At 46.2% G+C, this 22,100-nt stretch overlaps 1 protein-coding gene across 3 annotated transcripts in view; it reads left to right on the forward strand.

Moving 5' to 3' along the window:
* The window catches only part of LOC147097126 (unconventional myosin-Ib-like), an 82,246-nt gene that overhangs the window by 32,578 nt on the left and 27,568 nt on the right, over positions 1-22,100 (forward strand). For all 3 annotated transcript variants that reach the window (XM_085972994.1, XM_085972995.1, XM_085972996.1), the window contains 9 exons: positions 6,455-6,553; positions 7,872-7,975; positions 9,202-9,349; positions 10,620-10,738; positions 14,797-14,883; positions 15,587-15,652; positions 17,185-17,289; positions 17,643-17,705; positions 18,450-18,650. In XM_085972994.1, the coding sequence (XP_085829120.1) occupies positions 6,455-6,553; positions 7,872-7,975; positions 9,202-9,349; positions 10,620-10,738; positions 14,797-14,883; positions 15,587-15,652; positions 17,185-17,289; positions 17,643-17,705; positions 18,450-18,650 (992 nt within the window). The remainder of the gene's footprint in view (positions 1-6,454; positions 6,554-7,871; positions 7,976-9,201; positions 9,350-10,619; positions 10,739-14,796; positions 14,884-15,586; positions 15,653-17,184; positions 17,290-17,642; positions 17,706-18,449; positions 18,651-22,100) is intronic.

Here is a 22,100-nt window from a genome sequence, read left to right on the forward strand (position 1 = left end):
TATGGCGACCAGAACTGAACGCAGTACTCCAAGTGTGGTCTAACCAAGGTTCGATACAGGTTTAGCATAACTTCCCTACTTTTCAATTCTATCCCTCTAGAAATAAACCCGAGTGCTTGGTTTGCTTTTTTATGGTCTTGTTAACCTGTGTCGCAACTTTTAGTGATTTGTGTATTTGTACTCTTACATCCCTTTGTTCCTCTACCCCACCTAGACTCGACCCTCCAAGTGATAAGTGACCTCCCTATTCTTCCGACCAAAATGTAATACCTCACATTTATCTGTGTTGAACTTCATTTGCCCATTCTGCAAGTTTATTAATGTCCTCCTGTAACTTGTTGCAGTCCTCCTCAGTATTGACTCTTCCCCCCCCCCCCCCCCCCAATTTGGTATCATCCGCAAATTTAGAAATTGTGTTTTTGATTCCAAAGTCTAAATCGTTACTGTAAATTGTGAACAACAGTGGTCCCAGCACTGATCCCTGTGGAACACCACTACCCACCTGCTGCCACTGAATAGCTACCCTTTATTCCCACTCTCTGCTTTCTGCCTTGAAGCCAGCTAACTATCCATTCTGCTACTTGTCCCCTGACTCCGCATTCTCTGACCTTGTTCATTAGTCTATTATGTGGTATCTTATCGAAGGCCTTTTGGAAAATCTAGATAAATGACATCTACTGCATTACCCTTGTCTATTCTTTCTGTTACCTCTTCAAAAAATTCAATGAGGTTGGTCAAGCAAGACTTTCCCTTTTGAAATCCATGCTGACTATTCATTATTATACTTTTCGTTTCTAGATGTTCTTCTATTTTCTCCTTAGTAGGGATTCCGTTATTTTTTCTACCACCGATGTTAAGCTGACGGGTCTATAACTCCCTGGACGTGTTCTATCCCCCTTCTTGAATATAGGTATTATTAAGTTAGCTATCTGCCAGTCCTCTGGTACTACACCTTTTTCTAATGAATTATTAAATATGTGTAGTTATGCTAATAAGGGCCGAAACTGAAGATGATTACTTCCTATAAATAGTCTGGAGAGAAGTCCCTAGTAACACACCCTCCATTTTTGGAGATAGTCCATGTCAGCTTAACCACTTCAACAGCAATGAGATGGAGGTCCTACACTGGGTCAAATGATTCAAAACCAACAAATGCCAGGGATACTTGGCATTTATCCCATGGTGCTAGGAGAGACAAGGGATGAGATTTTGAGTTGCTGATGGTCATTATGAGAGAGTCAATGAACCCTGGGGAGGTCCCAGGAGATTGGAAACAGCGGTCAACACTTTCCAAAATGTTGCCAAAACCGATCCAGGCAACTATACACCCATAAATCTTCCATCAATATTGGGTAAAAATGGAGTCGGTTATCATTTGAGTACTATGAGAATGCATGTTGCTCAGTTTAAAATGCACGGCTTTTTAGGTGATGCTCGTCACCCTTTATAGGTTTGTTTGGTAGTGTGACACCTTAAAAACAAGACTAGGAAAACACCCCAAGGGACTAGGATCAGCTACTATTTAAAAAAATATAATTTTGGTTCAATAGTAATATTTACAGTACTTGATGAGCAGAAGAGGAGCCAAGGAGATCACAGCAAGAGAGCTATAACAGAGACCTGGGGCAGCCAGCAGCAGAAAAGAGAAGACAGATGTGGAGCCGGCAGCAATCAGCCAGTAACAGGAAACAAACACCATGAACCATCAGCGCAATAACCAGCTGGCAACAGCAAACAGTCAGCAGCAGCAGCAAACAACAGCAAGCAGCAGCAGCAAACAACAGCAAGCAGCAGTCAGTCAGCAGTGCAGCAAGCAGCAAGCAGCAAACAGTCAGCAGCAGCAAGCAGCAAACACAGCAAGCAGCAGTCAGTCAGCAGTGCAGCAAGCAGCAAGCAGCAAACAGTCAGCAGCAGCAAGCAGCAAACACAGCAAGCAGCAGTCAGTCAGCAGTGCAGCAAGCAGCAAACACAGCAAGCAGCAGTCAGTCAGCAGTGCAGCAAGCAGCAAACAGTCAGCAGCAGCAAACACAGCAAGCAGCAGTCAGTCAGCAGTGCAGCAAGCAGCAAACAGTCAGCAGCAGCAAACACAGCAAGCAGCGAACACAGCAAGCAGCAGTCAGTCAGCAGTGCAGCAAACAACAGCAAGCAGCAGTCAGTCAGCAAGCAGCAAACACAGCAAGCAGCAGCAAACAGCAAATGGTCAGCAAACAGCAACAGCAGCAAACAGAATTCAGTAGCAGCAAATGATCAGCAGCAATACATCGTGACAAACAAATAAATATCTGGTCAGCAGCTCCCTGAACAGGGACTTGGAATTTGGTGGCAGAATCATGGAAGTCTCACAGGAGCAGGAACAATCTTCTATACGAACTGAGAATCTTACTGTAAAGGCCACCTGGATTGTTGCTGTTCCAGAAATCTAGCCCCGCTCTGTTGCTGCAACTGATTCTGCTCTCACTCTGCTTTGGAGAAGAGCGGGCCCAAAATCAGAAACCGCAGTAGACAGTGGGAGTGCTGGCAATATAGTCAGCATTTACAGTAAACTTCGCAGTTTATACGGAAGTCTCAGATTCCTGCTGCTGCTCCCGCAAGACGTCTGTGATCTGGTGCCACATTCCAAATTCTGGGTGAGCAATTGCATTCCATGATTTCATCTACTTTTGCATGAAAACCAAAAAAAAAAGGTGGTCTTGGTAACCTGGTAAACAGAAGCCAAGTGGCTTCAGATGGGGAAGATCCTGCCTAACCAACCTCAATGACTTTTTTTGATGTCCTAACGCCCCAAAATCTTATAATGTGGCGTCCTTGGACATCTTAAAAAGCTTGCGACAAAGTTCTCCAAAAGGTTGAACTGGCTGAATGGTAGGAAGCAGCAGATACTCATGGGGGCAAGTGCTGAGTGAGGTGCCCCAAGGATCTATGGGACCCCTATTGTTTCCAATTTACATATTCACAGATGATATCAAACTGGGGGGAAGGGTTTCCAAGGCAATACAAAATGAGTTAGATGAGATATATATGTGGGAGTGCCAACCAGTGGCATATGAAAGTCAATATAGACAAATGTAATGTATTGTATATTGGAAGAAAAATTAGACAGCGTATGTACTTTATCAACGGTGTTGACATGCCCAAGGGTGAAGCTGAAAGAGACCATGGGGCATTGGTAGACTCAGGAATAATTCAGCACTTCGGTCTACACTGAGATAAACTCTATGGGGTGATATCTGATGATAACACTCAAGTTTGATGTCCAAGATTTTACCCAAAATCAAACCAGGTGGAAACAATCCTTGGTTATCTGCAACTCCAAAGCCAATTCAGGTTAATGATTATTGGTAGACTTTGAGGGATAATCAATCTACATCAACAGCTGCAAACGGAGCTTAAAGCTATCTAGAGTCATAGCTGATTACAACTTATTAGGAATGTACTGACTCTGAAGGTGTGTTTGGTTTTCAGAGTATTAGTCCAGATAACACAAAATTGGTAGGAAGGACTTTCCCATCCATGTCCACAATTAGAACTCCCTCCCCTCCCCATGTTCCCAAGGAAAATGTCTGCTGTGTCGTGGTTCTAAAGTATAAACATAGGTTAGATACCTGGATTGTATCACTGCATCATCCCTCCACAGGAGTCATTCTACATCAAGCTGATTTTGGTTTGCTTATCAGGATCTTCCATCTTGAAGTTCCTGAAAATGCAGATTTGAATCCTGCAGGCACCCATAGCTCATTTGAGTTTCAGATGCAGATTGCCACATTTCTAGGATTTACTGAAAAACCAGTCACCCTTCCCTATCTTTCCATAACATCACTCTATGGGGGGGGGGGGGTTATTTCTCAATAATGGAAGAAGAACTGCTTAAGTCCTCATAAAAAGAAAGAACTTGCATTTCTATAGCGCCTTTCATGACCTCAGGACATCTCAAAGCGCTTTACAGCCAATGAAGTACTTTTAAAGTGTAGTCAGTGTTGTAATGTGTTTACAAAATCCTTCTGTGCTTGATATTTCTGATGTATTCTTTTTAACTGTTTATGATTTTGCTAAAAAAAAACTGAGTAGATAAAATTTTCATAAACAGATTTAAGGCATTGGTACACATAGGGACCATATCAATTCTTTGTCCTAAATTCCTCCTCTTGATGGCCTGCCTGTAGCTCTGGTGCCCAATTTCTATTGCTTCCAGTGGCTGTAATATGGTAGAGATGTTAAAATTTGAATTCACCCTGTCTGTGTGACCTTGACTTTACAGTTCTGGTCACAGACCCTCCCTGATGCCAGGGGAAGGTCTGTACAGGCCAGCAATGTGAAAACTGAAATAGGAGCACCCACATCCAACACTTCCATATGCTTCATAGGGCTAATGGCCGTTTACATTTGCCGCAGGTGGCTGCTGGCCATCAGAGACAGGAACCCCCAAAAGCACGTCATGAGGTAGTGTTTTGTGCCTCCAGAGACACCTACTCTGATATTGTTTAGATTATGGAGCAGCCTGCAGAGAGTGACTCTAGTATAAATAGGGAGGGAGAAAGAAAGAGACTTTTGTGTGTAGTCACTGCTGTAATGTAGGAAACCTGTGGAAAGAAGGTTTAAATACAGCCTGTTTTAACATTGACATAAGGGGATCTTACCTCTTTGAAATAACTCATTTTCCTTCTACTTTCTGTAGCACTTTGCTTTTAAGAAACCCTGAGTGAAGCAGGCGGCAAACTATCGCTAATCTATTCTTCATGGCAATTAAAGATTCACAAGCTCGCAAAGGCAGACAGCAGATAACACTAGGATGACTGGTATTTAAAAGAGTTATGGTTACAGAGTAAATGCGGGCGGTAATGGGATAGGAGGATTTCCAGCCTCCTCGCAGGGACACTGGCCTGTGTGCCAATTGCTTTATTAATGTTTTACAAAAAATCCATTAGAGCCTGTGGTCTGATGCCCACGGGAGGGAGTCTGCAGCTGGTCCAAAAATAACACACAGATTTTCCTCGGCACTTTGGAAACTGCTGTAGGCCTGGGGTAGATTTTCCTCTTCAGCACCAAGGTGTAAGACACGTTAAACCGAGGCCCCGTCTGTCGTCTCAGGTGGATGTAAAAGACCCCACAGTCACTGTTCAAAGAAGAGCAGGGGAGTTCTCCCTGGTGTCCTGGGGGCAATATTTATTCCCCAACCAACATCACTAAAACAGATGATCTGGTCATTATCACATTGATTGTGGGAGCTTGCTGTGCACAAATTGTCTGCCGCGTTTCCTACATTACAACAGCGACCACACTTCAAAAAGTACTTCATTGGCTGTAAAGTGCTTTGGGACGTCCTGAGGTGGTGAAAGGCGCTGGAGAGAAATGCAAGTCTTTGGTGGGCCAGATGCCCTTATTGCAAAAGCTGCTCACGATTTTCCGTGCATTAAAGTGAATGAATGGAAAATCACGAACAGGTTGTGCCCGAATTTGCAATATGGATTTCGGCCTCGTCAAGCTCTTACAGGAGGAAAATCTACCCCCTGTTCTCTGTGTGTATTTGAAGGCATCCCAGCTCAGACTGGGTGTGGGTCACGACTGGAACTGACAGCAGCAACTGAGGCTGGCGACTGGGTGGCATGTTGGGAACAACACTATCCTTTCGCTATGCTCTCTCAATCCAGTTCCTAACAGGTGAGAAACTAGACAACACAATTGCCCAGAGTTCAGTGTTGGTCAGTAAACTCTCTGAGGCCACAAGGACTACTGGTGTGGAAAGAAATCCCCCACACGTACATTAGAGATTCTCATTCCCAGCTCCGGGTGAAGGCCCATAATTGGGCAGAATAACTGGAATTTTCTGCTAGCTGACCTGGGAATGCTGCATACTCACCCTGGGTCAGTCTGTCTCTCCTAAAGCAGCCCCAAATGAAATGGCATCACTATTTTTACACTAGTGAGCCACTTTTTTTTTTTTTCCATCATCGATTTTCCCAATAAACTAATTATTCCAGTACTACAACAGCAAGAGTTGTCAGGGTGGAGGTAAGAATCATTAAGGGATGTTTATGGGGATGACCTAGGATTAGCAGTGAATAGGAAAATACTCAAGTGCTGAAGGCAATGCAGAGAAGGTCAGGAAAAGCTGCCCCCAGTGTGAGCTATGAAGGAAGACTGGAGAAACATGAGCTCTTGAAAGAAGGCAACTGAGATGGGACTTCTAGAAGTATAAAAGGCAGATGATATAGAAAAGGTTAATCCAGAGCTTTTCTGGACAGCTGAACTAAAACTGGCCAAATGCCTTCCTCATCTCTCTCTATCTTGTGATCTTTACTGTTATTTAGTGTCACAATATAGTACTATTTATTCTCCTATTTTCTTGTGAGTTTGAACTTCTTATCCTGGTGGAAACTTGATATAAAAGGTGAGTAAAAGCAAACATGGATTTAACGTGGATTCGTTTTGAGTTCTGACGGTTTGGGTGTTGTTTCAGATCTCCTGGAGAAATCTCGTGTTGTCAAACGTCTGAAAGGAGAGAGGAATTTCCATATCTTCTACCAGCTGTTGGCCGGAGGATCACCTGACCTGCTCAGTGAGTGTTGTTTATGCTTTCAATGTATGGTCATTTCCTGTTCCTCCATCCCATCTGAGGCTTTGTAACTCCACACATCCTATTTCAGTGACAGGGCCTCTCGTACATCTGTGTCTACCTTGTTCAGGTGAGAAGTGGCATCCCTGCCACAAGGAGTCACGGACAAAGTAGTATTCTTCCCTCCTGAAAACACTAACTTAGAGCGGTGCCAAGACAGTATGGTTCCACAGGTGCCCATGCCCCTCTAGTACCTCACTTCAGCAGCCGTTCTTTATGGTGAACCTTGACAATGAGTGTCTTTTGGCTATTCAAATGTGGGAGGCATCACAGCCGAAACTCATCCTGTCCTCATCCAATGTCCAACACACATGAGCAACTTCAGCAAGGTTCAGTGGATTGTGGTTGGGAGTGGGAAATACTCACCGCAAATGTCCAAGAGCAATCTGGGTATTCTGCGGCGAGTGTCTCACCTCCTGATTCCCCAAAGCCTTTCCACCATCTGCAAGGCACAAGTAAGGAGTGTGATGGAACACTCTCCACTTGCCTGGATGAGTGCAGCTCCAACAACACTCGAGAAGCTCGATACCATCCAGGACAAAGCAGCCCACTTGATTGACACCCCACCCACCACCTTAAACATTTACTCCCTCCACCACCGGCGCACCGTGGCTGCAGTGTGTACCATCTACAAGATGCACTGCAGCAACTCGCCAAGGCTTCTTCGGCAGCACCTCCCAAACCCACGACCTCTTCCACCTAGAAGGACAAGGGCAGCAGGCGCGTGGGAACACCACCACCTCCAAGTTCCCCTCAAGTCACATCCTGACTTGGAAATATATTGCCGTTCCTTCATCGTCGCTGGGTCAAAATCCTGGAACTCCCTCCCTAACAGCACTGTGGGAGCACCTTCACCACACGGACTGCAGCGGTTCAAGAAGGCGGCTCACCACCACCTTCTCAAGGGCAATTAGGGATGGGCAATAAATGCTGGCCTTGCCAGCGATGCCCACATCCCGAGAATGAATATCAGAAAATCTTGAGTTATTGGCTCACTGATTTTCCCCCTCATCCTTTGGGGAGCATTGGCTTTGCTGGGTGGCTCCCATGCCTGTACAGTTAAGAGTGGAAACACATTGTGTGGGGAATCATAGACATTACTAAACCCGTGCTTTTGCACTACGCGGTGTAGGTCAACGCAGCTCCAATACACCGTGCTGCTCCATATTTCCACATTTTTAAGTTCAGCAGCTCAAGCAATATCCAGGCCTCAGTACAAATGGTCACAGAAGGAATTATTCCCTATGTCTTTCCTCCACAGAGCATCTTAAGGTGCGACAGGACTGCAGTCATTACAGTTACCTGAACACGGATGCGACAACATTGAGTGGAGTCAACGATGCTGCCAATTTCAACACCGTTAAAGTAAGTGACTTGTGTTTAGAAAGGGAGTGTTGGCCTTAAGCAGCACAGTTCCTGCAGAGTATCTAGGAAACTCAATTTTAGGCAAAACTTATTTCCTGCAAACCTCCAAAAATATGGAAAGGAAGTGTGTAAATACTCCCCCTCTCTTACCCTGCAAGGTGAGGAACTGGCCAAAACAAAAATGGCATCGTCTCCCAGAATAGATTTGATGTACGCGGGGTGTCCGGGCTGTACGCGGGGGTCTAGATGTTTGTGGGGTGCACACTGGATGCTTTTTGATTCCAGACTCTGTGTATAAAGCATTTGCTCAGGGTAGCAATGGAATCTGGTGAATATCACCAGACCAGCACCACTAGCATTACCAATACTTAGGCCAATTGTTTATGCCAGTAACACAAGAGCTTCTGGACTGCACCTTCACATTCCAAACAGTCGGCATTAAATACCAATAGCAGAATTTCACACACTGCTTCCACTGGCTCTGAAACTCTCAGGTGGGTATAAAAGATCCCACGGCACTATTGGAAGAAGAGTTGGGAAGTTCACCTGGTGTCGTGGCCAATATTTATCCCTCAACCAACATCACTAAAAACAGATTATCTGGTTATTTACCTCGTTGCTGTTTGTGGGACCTTGCTGTGCGCAAATTGACTGCTGCCTTTTGCCTGCATAACAGCGAATGCACTTAAAAATGACTTCATTGGCTGTGAAGTGCTTTGGAATGCCCTGAGGATGTGAAAGGCGCAATATAAATGCAAGTTCTTCTTTCTATACATGTGAATGTACATCTAAATTGTACAATGGCTTCATAAAATAAACGTGTGAATGTACACTTAAATGTGCAATGGTTTCATAATATGTGACTGTACTTTTTTTTACAAATAAAAAACCCAATAAAACTTGGTGGTCTGATACACTGTGTCATCCTAAACATGGAGTTAGCAATCCTCTCCTGAACCAGGATTGCTGGGTCCAGCTTTGGTCCAGGGGAAGACTCTCACTTACCTGTTGACATTTGCCACAAATCCTCCAGATTTTTCTGTACTCTTAGCACCCCAGAGTTAATTCATATCATTATTACAGTTGACTCTGACTGCACCCAGTCATCAAGCTACTTTCAGTCGTGTTATTGTGGGGAAGTATTGAACTGTGGCCAAGTAGCTTGCCAAAGCTAAAGAGAGGAGATCATCCACAATTACTGCACTGGTTGTCTAATTGTATTACAGACTGCCATGGAGATCATTGGATTCAGCAAGAGTGAAGTGGACTCCATCATAGAGACGGTTGCTGTCGTACTTAAACTCGGCAACATCACGCTGAGGTCAGAATCTCAGACCAGCGGGATGGAACGGTGCTACGTTGACGATACCAAAGGTAAGTATTTTCTAAATGGTGAGAAGCTAGAAACTGTGGAGGAGCAGAGAGATTTCGGGGTCCATTTACAGATATCACTAAAAGCTAGTGGACTGGTACAAAAAATAATTAGGAAGGCTAATGGAATGTTTGCCTTCATCTTGAGAGGGCTGGAATACAAAGAGGTGGAGGTTCTGTTACAGCTGTACAGAGCTCTGGTCAGACCCCGTCTGGAGTGACTGCGTTCAGTCCTGGGCCCCGATCCTCAGGAAGGATATATCGGCCTTGGAGGGGGAGCAGCGCAGAGTCACCAGAGTGATACCGGGGCTAAAAGGGTTAAATTACGATGACCGGTTGCACAGACTAGGCTTGTATTCCCTTGAGTTTAGAAGATTATGGGGTTGATCTAATCGAGGTGTTTAAGATGATTAAAGGATTCGATCGGGTGGATCGAGAGAAACTATTTCCTCTGGTGGGGGGAGTCCAGAACAAGGGGGGGGGGGGCAGAACCTTAATATTAGAGCCAGGCCGTTCAGGGGTGATGTCAGAAAGCACTTCTTCACACAAAGGGTGGTGGAAATCTGGAACTCTTTTTCCCCCCCCCCCCCGCAAAAAGCTGATGAGGCTGGAGGTCAATTGGAGCTTTCAAAACTGAGACCGATTGATTTTTGTTGGTAAGGGGATCGAGGGATATTGGAGCAAAGGCGGGTAGATCAGCCATGATCTAATTGAATGGTGGAACATGCTCCAGGGGCTGAATGGCCTCCTCCTGTTCCTAAGCACTGTCTGTGTTCTGCTACTTCACCTGGTGATGCTTAGCCACCTGGTGGTACTCAGGCATGTACTGTAAGGTCAAAGGGACTTTGTCACTCCATTGGGAGAATACAGACAAGAGCAGTGATGATCTTACAGCAATTCTAACCTATGACAAGCAGCAATGCAGATTGGTTCAGGGAAATCCAACTGTCTGTTTTATTTTTTTTTCATTAGTAAATACTTTTAAGCTTATTTTCCCTCCTGTTTTTGCTCTCCTCCCACCCCCCGCCCCCCCCCCCCCCCCCCCCGGCACCTGCCCACTCACGAGGACAGGTAGCAAACTGGTTGGTCTATTAGTCTGGCTGCTGGGAGAAGCATGGCAGTGATATTCCCACTGCAATTACTTGTGATAAAGATGCAAATACAGTGACACAAAAGGGATCCATCCGCTAATAAAATACATGCACGCTTCTTGCATTCTGCTGTGAGTTTAAGCACTGGGCTTTAAAGTGGGTGTTTCTGTTCTTGTGTGCAGCACTAAGTGAAGTCTGCAGTATGATTGACCTTGAACAGTCCATTCTAGACCGAGCACTCTGCTCTCGCACTGTGGAAGCCAAGAGGGATAAAGTGATGACGGCATTAACTGTTGCTCAGGTAAAGTATTGTGTTTAAAAGATCTAGAGAGCGATGATACTTGGGAGTGAGTTATACAGCGAGTAATGGATACCTGGGTGTGAGTTATACAGCGAGTAATGGATACCTGGGAGTGAATTATACAGAGAGTAACGGGGACCTGGGAGTGAGTTATACAGAGAGTAACGGGGACCTGGGAGTGAGTTATATAGAGAGTAATGGGGACCTGGGAGTGAGTTATACAGAGAGTAACGGGGACCTGGGAGTGAGTTATACACAGAATAATGGGGACCTGGGAGTGAGTTATACAGAGAATAATGGGGACCTGGGAGTGAGTTATATAGAGAGTAATGGATACCTGGGAGTGAGTTATACACAGAATAATGGGGACCTGGGAATGAGTTATATAGAGAATAATGGGGACCTGGGAGTGAGTTATATAGAGAATAATGGGGACCTGGGAGTGAGTTATATACAGAATAATGGGGACCTGGGAGTGAGTTATATAGAGAATAATGGGGACCTGGGAGTGAGTTATACACAGAATAACGGGGACCTGGGAGTGAGTTATATAGAGAATAATGGATACCTGGGAGTGAGTTATACACAGAATAATGGGGACCTGGGAGTGAGTTATATAGAGAGTAATGGGGACCTGGGAGTGAGTTATACACAGAATAATGGGGACCTGGGAGTGAGTTATACACAGAATAATGGGGACCTGGGAGTGAGTTATACACAGAATAATGGGGACCTGGGAGTGAGTTATACACAGAATAATGGGGACCTGGGAGTGAGTTATACACAGAATAATGGGGACCTGGGAGTGAGTTATACACAGAATAATGGATACCTGGGAGTGAGTTATACAGAGAGTAATGGATACCTGGGAGTGAGTTATACACAGAATAATGGGGACCTGGGAGTGAGTTATACAGAGAATAATGGGGACCTGGGAGTGAGTTATACACAGAATAATGGATACCTGGGAGTGAGTTATACACAGAATAATGGGGACCTGGGAGTGAGTTATACACAGAATAATGGGGACCTGGGAGTGAGTTATACACAGAATAATGGGGACCTGGGAGTGAGTTATACACAGAATAATGGGGACCTGGGAGTGAGTTATACACAGAATAATGGATACCTGGGAGTGAGTTATACAGAGTAATGGGGACCTGGGAGTGAGTTATACACAGAATAATGGATACCTGGGAGTGAGTTATACAGAGAGTAATGGATACCTGGGAGTGAGTTATACACAGAATAATGGGGACCTGGGAGTGAGTTATATAGAGAGTAATGGATACCTGGGAGTGAGTTATACACAGAATAATGGGGACCTGGGAGTGAGTTATACAGAGAATAATGGGGACCTGGGAGTGAGTTATACACAGAATAATGGGGACCTGGGAGTGAGTTATACAGAGAGTAATGGGGACCTGGGAGTGAGTTATACAGAGAATAATGGGGACCTGGGAGTGAGTTACACAGAGAGTAATGGATACCTGGGAGTGAGTTATACACAGAATAACGGGGACCTGGGAGTGAGTTATATACAGAGAGTAATGGATACCTGGGAGTGAGTTATACACAGAATAATGGGGACCTGGGAGTGAGTTATACACAGAATAATGGGGACCTGGGAGTGAGTTATACACAGAATAATGGGGACCTGGGAGTGAGTTATACACAGAATAATGGGGACCTGGGAGTGAGTTATACACAGAATAATGGGGACCTGGGAGTGAGTTATACACAGAATAATGGGGACCTGGGAGTGAGTTATATAGAGAGTAATGGATACCTGGGAGTGAGTTATACACAGAATAATGGGGACCTGGGAGTGAGTTATACACAGAATAATGGGGACCTGGGAGTGAGTTATACACAGAATAATGGGGACCTGGGAGTGAGTTACACAGAGAGTAATGGATACCTGGGAGTGAGTTATACACAGAATAATGGATACCTGGGAGTGAGTTATACACAGAATAATGGATACCTGGGAGTGAGTTATACACAGAATAATGGGGACCTGGGAGTGAGTTATACACAGAATAATGGGGACCTGGGAGTGAGTTATATACAGAATAATGGATACCTGGGAGTGAGTTATACACAGAATAATGGGGACCTGGGAGTGAGTTATACACAGAATAATGGATACCTGGGAGTGAGTTATACAGAGAATAATGGGGACCTGGGAGTGAGTTATACACAGAATAATGGGGACCTGGGAGTGAGTTATACACAGAATAATGGATACCTGGGAGTGAGTTATACACAGAATAATGGATACCTGGGAGTGAGTTATACACAGAATAATGGATACCTGGGAGTGAGTTATACAGAGAATAATGGGGACCTGGGAGTGAGTTACACAGAGAGTAATGGATACCTGGGAGTGAGTTATACACAGAATAACGGGGACCTGGGAGTGAGTTATATACAGAGAGTAATGGATACCTGGGAGTGAGTTATACACAGAATAATGGGGACCTGGGAGTGAGTTATACACAGAATAATGGGGACCTGGGAGTGAGTTATACACAGAATAATGGGGACCTGGGAGTGAGTTATACACAGAATAATGGGGACCTGGGAGTGAGTTATACACAGAATAATGGGGACCTGGGAGTGAGTTATACACAGAATAATGGGGACCTGGGAGTGAGTTATATAGAGAGTAATGGATACCTGGGAGTGAGTTATACACAGAATAATGGGGACCTGGGAGTGAGTTATACACAGAATAATGGGGACCTGGGAGTGAGTTACACAGAGAGTAATGGATACCTGGGAGTGAGTTATACACAGAATAATGGGGACCTGGGAGTGAGTTATACAGAGTAATGGGGACCTGGGAGTGAGTTATACAGAGTAATGGGGACCTGGGAGTGAGTTATACAGAGAGTAATGGGGACCTGGGAGTGAGTTATACAGAGAGTAATGGGGACCTGGGAGTGAGTTATACAAAGTAATGTACATTGCTGCAAGGAGGTACTGGGCTGAAACAGCTTCAAATATATTTCATGTGGACCCTTTACAGCCATAGAAAATGTATTCGTCTCACCCATCTGGGTTGGATTGAAAGCCAAGTCCCAGAAGCGAAAGGGCAGTGTGTAACCCAGCGCATATTCTAGTTCTCGCTCCCCTGTATAATTCAAAGGCTTCTACAACGACAGCAATGCATTTATATAGCGCCTTTAACATAGTAAAACGTCCCAAGGCACTTCACAGGAGTATTACAAGACAACAAAATTTGACACCGAGCCACATAAGGAGAAATTAGGGCAGGTGACCAAAAGCTTTGTCAAAGAGGTAGGTTTTAAGAAGCGCCTTAAAGGAGGAAAGAGAGGTAGCGAGGCGGACAGGTTTAGGGAGGGAATTCCAGAGCTTAGGCCCAGGCAACAGAAGGCACGACCACCAATGGTGGAGCGATTATAATCAGGGATCCTCGAGGGCAGAATTGGAGGAGCGCCGATATCTCGGGGGGAGGGGCGGGGGGGGTTGTTGTGGAGCTGAAGGAGATTACAGAGATAGAGAGGGGCGAGGAGGCCATGGAGGGATTTGAAAACAAGGATGAGAATTTTGAAATCGGGGCGTTGCTTAACTGGGAGCCAGTGTAGGTCAGCGAGCACAGGGGTGATGGGCGAACGGGACTCGGTGCGAGTTAGGACACGGGCAGCCGAGTTTTGGATGACCTCAAGTTTACATAGGGTGGAACGTGGGAGGCCAGCCAGGAGTGGGTTGGAATAGTCAAGTCTGGAGGTGACAAAGGCATGGATGAGGGGTTCAGCAGCAGATGAGCTGAGGCAAGGGCGGAGATGGGCGATGTTACGGAGGTGGAAATAGGCTGTCTTAGTTATGCTGCGGATGTGTGGTCGGAAGCTCATTTCGGGGTCAAATATGACACCAAGGTTGTGAACAGTGTGGTACAAAGTCATTGGCACAGGAACATTTTTGTTTTGACTTGCGCCCACGGTTCCTGAGCTAGTTCTCGATTGCTAATGGGTAGGAAGGATGACTAGCACATGACAACATAATAATGAAGATGTCATATTTTTGCACAGGGTTACTATGCACGTGATGCTCTGGCGAAAAACCTTTATGACCGCTTGTTTAACTATCTGGTGAAGCGAATCAACGAGAGTATCCAGGTAATCAGGCACAGTGGAGATTCAGCGTTAATCATATTGGGGTTCGACTGACACAAATGTCACTATTACTGTACTACTGGATCCAATAGAGTCGAAACCTCGCAGTTTACCCAATGCTGCTGCCATATTATAGCGAGAATAGATGGAACACAGTTGGGAAAAATGGAGTCAAATGACTCCACACATCAGGAGTTATAAGATAATTGATGAGGGGAATACATTGAGTATTATGAACTCCCCAACTGGTTCAGTGAGTACATGCACTGCCCAATCTATTACTGAGACACACAAAGGGGACGCACTCAGGTTCGATCTCCTGTCTGTGTTGAGACAGTTGGCCTCCGCACCCCTGGGTTCGGGAAAAGTCAGTCACTCCTGATCGATTTCCAGTGACCACTGCTGAAAAGTGCGTCTGTGCATAGACATCGATTGAGGATAGTATCGGTTTGGCCGTGATGCCCTCACAGTCAAATAGCCTGTCGTTTCATTGTCTAGGCTCACACATGAAGGATGGCCATTTGTGCTAGGTATTGGAGTGCTGCCGATGTCTGTGGAATCTTACTCTAGCACGAGTCAGCGCCTTTAGGAGAGGCGGGGAGAAGATTGGGAGTTGGGCACTGGAATCGAATAGAAGAGACTAATAGGATGTCTTGCAAACAAAGTTTATGGCAAACCAGATTAATTTGAATGATTTTTGTTGAAGGTTAAAGGCAAAGTACAGAAGAAAGTGATGGGAGTGTTGGATATTTATGGATTTGAGATTTTTGAGGTAAGTTTGCAATACAATTATTCCTGTCAAAACTGTCCCAGAGCAAGGCAGCAATACAGAATGACAGGGAAATCGTACATGATTACAATGCTACTCATGGGAATTGGGATGAGAGGCCAATAACAGCAAATACTACATAAGAAACAGGGCATTCGGCCCAACAGGTCCATGCCGGTGTTTATGCTCCACATGGGCCATACTGTAAACATATATCGTGTTATACAATGGAACTCTGTCCTGTCGGTGCAGCAATGAGGGGTTTTGCTTGAACTGATGTGAGTTAAGGAGTTCTGTTAAATCCGGGCTCCCTGATGACCCAGTTTGAACGGAGCCATAGACCCAGGCTTGATCGCGGTTTCGTGTTGAATTAGTTGCAGCTGGGACCACCATATTGGCCTGTGTTGTTCCCCAGCCAGTGTTACCGTTCCGTGATTGCTATCCATTAACTCTTGCTGGAAAGAGCACGTGTGGAGTTCAGGTGAGAGTGCAACTGGGTTCAGCTGTGAAACCTCCCATAGCCAAATACTGTCGAGCGTCACACTTCAACAATGACCACTTGGGCGAGGTGCTGAATGCCAGGGATCCCCAGCAAAAGTCAGCACCTTCTGGAGAGAATATCAGAATTTCCCCATTTATTTGAGTGGGCCCAATATCAGTATTTTGAGTGAATTTTATTTCTGTTCCTGAAAAGAAGGAATTTCTGAAAAGTCTGATGTTTATGTTCATTTTTTGGTGGCTACAAACTCCAGTAAGTTCAGTGTGGAGTGGTGCTCATTTGCTGTTAGTTTGCATACACTGACTGATTTTGCTGTGCTCTGTTCTGTTATTTTATTTTTTTGACCCATATTAAAGCTATTTCTCTTTAGGCCTCCTCCCCACTAAGAGGAGCAGAGAATAACCAACTCTCAGCCAGTGGCAATGCTTCTGTGTAAATGGTTAATGAGGTGTGTGAGAGTGATTACCTCTTCATTTTCACTTCTTTTCAGGGAACTGCTTAGGTTCTCTCTGGTGCCTTCCTTACTCGTGAGTGTGATAGCACCCTCGCCTCTGAGTCAGGAGGTCGTGGGTTCAAGTCCCACTCCAGGGACTTGAGCACAAAAATCCAGGTTGACACTCCAGTGCAGTACTGAGCGAGTGCTGCACTTTCAGAGATGCCGTCTTTCGGATGAGACAATAAACTGAGGCCCCGTCTGCTCTCTCGGGTGGACGTAAAAGATCCCACGGCACTATTTTGAAGAAGAGTAGGGGAGTTATCCCTGGTGTCCTGGCCAATATTTATCCCTCAACCAACATCACTAAAAACAGATGATCTGGTCATTATCACATTGCTGTTTGTGGGAGCTTGCTGTGCGTAACTTGGCTGCTGAGTTTCCTACATTACAACAGTGACTACACTTCTAAAAGTACTTCATTGGCTGTGAAGCGCTTTGGGACGTCCTGAGGTGGTGAAAGGTGCTGGAGAAATGCGAGTTTTTTTATTTGGTCTATGTGAGTCTTGTACACTTTCAAACCTATCAAATTTCTTCTCATAGGACAATAGTTTTGAGCAGTTTGTTATAAACTACTGCAATGAGAAGCTGCAGCAGGTCTTCATTGAAATGACACTGAAAGAGGAGCAGGATGAGTATGTACGAGAGGTAAGCTGTCCCTCAATCCGCTTTCATACACGTAGATAAATGTAATTATTAAAACAAGATGAGTTCTCCTGATAGTTCAATGGGTAAATGCACTGCCCAGTGTGGAATGTGTCATCCAGACTGAACAGATTTCAGCTTCTATGTCTGGTTCATGGGGCAGATGCTACAATTGGCCTCAGTGTCCCTGAGCTAGGCCGAATGACTTTTATTTACCTTTTGGAGTTCCAGTCAGATTAATGACTGCATCACTAAAACATGCCTGTGCCCCCGAGTCTGGCCTTTGAGAATTATGGTGTCGTAAGCTCCAACTGACCATGTCCTGTGCTGAATATAATTCTTCTTCTGTTTTTCAGGGGATTGAGTGGACGCAGATCAATTACTTTGACAATGCCATCATCTGTGACCTGATTGAAAATGTACTTTAAAAAAAAATTAAGTTCTTATTACTTTTGTATTCCCATGCTGCAGTGTGGGAGAGTATTGTCTGAGAGCGTGAGTGTGTGTGTAAGAGTCTGTGAGAGTGTGTGTGTTTGTGTGAGGTGTGTGAGGGCACGTGAGTGAGTGTGTGTTTGTGTGAGGGGGTGAGGGCGCGTGCGTGATGGCGAGTGTAAGAGTGTGTGTGTTTGTGTGTGTGCGTGCATGCATATTAGTTTATAAAACCAGTATTTTAATGAGCGTATAGCAACGTCCCTCACAAATCAGTCAATAACAGTTAATAAATTAATAAAAACAACCTCCCAGTGTGGTAATCGGGATCAGGAAGGTCCCGGGTCCAGTTATCGTTTTCTGCTGAATTAGCTGCTCTCTGTGCTGCTGGGCAGAGAGAGGAAAATCAGCCAGGTTCCTGTCATTAACCACTCTCCAGTGACCGCTCCTGGAAGGGGCACACTTCAAGGTGAGGACAGGATTGAGTCTGGCTCTGATGTGATCAAATAGTCTGCTGACAAACACTGTCTACACTTACACATGAAGAATAGCCACTTTGGTAAGGTATCAGAAAGCCCCTGGCTCTCGTGCAACTGTACCCCAGTGTGAGTCAGTGCCTTGAGGAGAGGAGCAATTAAAAATTGGGGGGCAGGGGGGAAAACAAGGAATCACATAGCAATAAGAAGGTAATTTTGGCCATTCAATTGAGATGCAATATTGATTATCATATGTAGGGTAAAAAGGGCATCCTGGCGATGTTGGATGAAGAATGTCTCCGGCCTGGTTACGTCACTGAAATGACTTTGCTCCAGAAGTTAAACCAGATCTTTTCTGGTCATCAGCATTTCGAGAGCAGAGAGACCATCAATTCCAAGTTCATCACCGATGCAACACTGTCTGACCACTGCTTCCGTGTGCAGCACTATGCAGGAAAGGTGAGCACTTCGCCCATTGTGATATTGCCCACTGCTGGTTCTAATTCCTGATACTTTGGAGGTCCGTGGTAGGTTCTTCATTGTGAGCCGTATTTATGGATATTGGAACTATCAACCTGATCATCCGTTATACTTGGAAGTGAGGACTCATCACCACGGCCAACACCCAATGGGCCTGCATATTGAGGGCAATATGTTCATGTCATAGAGTCATAGAGTAATACAGCACGGATAGAGGCCCTTCGGCCCATCGTGTCCATGCCGGCCATCAAGCCCTGTCTAATCTAATCCCATATTCCAGCATTTGGCCCGTAGCCTTGTATGCTATGGCATTTCAAATGCTCATCCAAATGCTTCTTAAATGTTGTGAGGGTTTCTGCCTCCACAACCCTTTCAGGCAGTGAGTTCCAGACTCCAACCACCCTCTGGGTGAAAAAGTTCTTTCTCAAATCCCCTCTAAACCTCCCGCCCTTTACCTTGAATCTATGCCCCCTAGTTATTGACCCCTCTACTAAGGGGAAAAGCTCCTCAGCATCCATCCTATCTATGCCCCTCACAATTTTGTACACCTCAATCATGTCCCCCCTCAGCCTCCTCTGCTCCAAGGAAAACAAACCCAATCTGCCCAGTCTCTCTTCATAGCTGAAGCGCTCCAGCCCTGGTAACATCCTGGTGAACCTCCTCTGCACCCTCTCTAACGCGATCACATCTTTCCTGTAGTGTGGCGACCAGAACTGCACACAGTATTCCAGCTGTGGCCTAACCAGTGTTTTATACAGCTCCATCATAACCTCCTTGCTCTTATATTCTATGCCTCGGCTAATGAAGGCAAGTATCCCATATGCCTTTTTTACCACCTTATCCACCTGTTCCGCCGCCTTCAGGGATCTGTGTACCTGCACACCCAGATCCCTCTGACCCTCCGTCTTGCCTAGGGTCTTTCCCTTCATTGTGTATTCCCTTGCCTTGTTAGACCCCCCAAAGTGCATCACCTCGCACTTTTCCGGGTTAAATTCCATTTGCCACTGTTCCGCCCATCTGACCAACCCATCTATATCGTTCTGCAGACTGAGGCTACCCTCCTCGCTATTTACCACCCTACCAATTTTAGTATCATCCGCGAATTTACTGATCATACCCTTTACATTCATATCCAAGTCATTAATGTAGACCACAAACAGCAAGGGACCCAGCACCGATCCCTGTGGTACCCCACTGGCCACAGGTTTCCAGTCACAAAAACAACCTTCGACCATCACCCTCTGCCTTCTGCCACTAAGCCAGTTTTGTATCCAATGTGCCAAGGCACCCTGGATTCCATGGGCTCTTACCTTCTTGACCAGTCTCCTGTGCGGGACTTTATCGAAGGCCTTACTGAAATCCATGTATACCACATCCACTGCGTTACCCTCATCCACACACCTAGTCACCCCCTCAAAAAATTCAATCAAATTAGTCAGACATGATCTTCCCTTGACAAAGCCATGTTGACTATCCCTGATTAATCCTTGCCTCTCCAAGTGGAGACAAATTTTGTCCCTCAGGATTTTTTCCAGTAATTTTCCTACCACTGATGTTAGGCTCACTGGCCTGTAGTTCCCCGGTTTTTCCCTACTACCCTTCTTGAATAATGGTACTACATTAACGGTTCTCCAGTCCTCTGGCACATCCCCTGTGGCCAGAGAGGTCCTGAATATATGTGTTAGAGCCCCCGCAATCTCCTCCTTTGCCTCACACAGCAGCCTGGGGTACATTTCATCCGGGCCTGGGGATTTATCCATTTTTAGGCCAGCTAAAACCGCCAATACCTCCTCCCTCTCGATGTTAATATGTTCGAGCATATCACAGTCCCCCCGCCCTATTTCTATGTCTACATCGTCCTTCTCCATAGTGAAAACAGATGCAAAAAATTCATTTAGAACCCCTCCTACATCTTCCGGCTCCACACACAGATTGCCACTTTTGTCCCTAATGGGCCCTATTTTTTCCCTGTCTCTGCCTTGCAATCAGAAACTCTTGACATTTCCCCCTTTCAAATCTTTCTACAGTTGGACTGGTTCATCGTATTTTACAATGTTACTTTTGACTGTCGCAGCAATTCTTTTTTGTAAAAGGTATTTTTCTTAACTTTTTTGGTCTGCTTGTGTCATGCGCGATATACACTCAAGATGGAGGGAAGCTCGTCCGTTCCCAGTGTCGTTCTGTAACCAGCCACTAGGAGGCCATACAAAAGCAAAACTAGGATGACACACCCTTCATTTTCTATCTCTTCCTGTAGAAAAGAAAGATTTGCATTTATATAGCGCCTTTAACCACCTCAGGACATCCCAAAGCGCTTTACAGCCAATGAAGTACTTTTGAGGTGTAGTCACTGTTGTAATGCAGGGAAACTTAGCAGCCAATTTGCGCACAGCAAGATCCCACAAACAGAAATAAGATAATGACCAGATAATCTGTTTGTAGTGATGATGGTTGAGGGATAAATATTGGCAACAGGACACCAGGGAGAACACTCCAGCTCTTCTTCGAATAGTGCCATGGAATCTTTTACATCCACCTGAGAGGGCAGACGGGGCCTCGGTTTAACGTCTCATCCGAAAGTCAGCACCTCTGACCGTGCAGCACTCCCTCAGTACTGTCCCTCCGACAGTGCGGCGCTCCCTCAGTACTGCCCCTTCGGCAGTGCAGTGCTCCCTCAGTACTGCCCCTCCGACAGTGTGGCGCTCCCTCAGTACTGTCCCTCCGACATGCGGCGCTCCCTCAGTACTGCCCCTCCGACAGTGCAGCACTCCCTCAGTACTGCCCCTCCGACAGTGCGGCGCTCCCTCAGTACTGCCCCTCCGACAGTGCAGCACTCCCTCAGTGCTGCCCCTCCGACAGTGCAGCACTCCCTCAGTACTGCCCCTCCGACAGTGCTGACCCTCCAACAGTGCGACGCTCCCTCAGTGCTGCCCCTCCGACAGTGCGACGCTCCCTCAGTACTGCCCCTCCGACAGTGCAGCACTCCCTCAGTACTGCCCCTTCGACAGTGCTGACCCTCCGACAGTGCGGCGCTCCCTCAGTGCTGACCCTCCGACAGTGCGGCGCTCCCTCAGTGCTGACCCTCCGACAGTGCGGCGCTCCCTCAGTGCTGACCCTCCGACAGTGCGGCGCTCCCTCAGTGCTGACCCTCTGACAGTGCGGCGCTCTCTCAGTACTGCCCCTCCGGCAGTGCGGTGCTCCCTCAGTACCGCCCCTTTGACAATGCGGTGCTCCCTCAGTACCGCCCCTCTGACAATGCGGTGCTCCCTCAGTACTGCCCCTCCGACAGTGCGGCGCTCCCTCAGTACCGCCCCTCCGACAGTGCGGCGCTCCCTCAGTACTGCCCCTCCGACAGTGCGGCGCTCCCTCAGTACTGCCCCTCCGACAGTGCGGCGCTCCCTCAGTACTGCCCCTCCGACAGTGCGGCCC

Source organism: Somniosus microcephalus, chromosome 33 (genome assembly GCF_052327205.1).
Source record: "Somniosus microcephalus isolate GS21.2 chromosome 33, FLI_Smic_1.0, whole genome shotgun sequence".
Classification (NCBI taxonomy): Eukaryota; Metazoa; Chordata; class Chondrichthyes; order Squaliformes; family Somniosidae; genus Somniosus; species Somniosus microcephalus.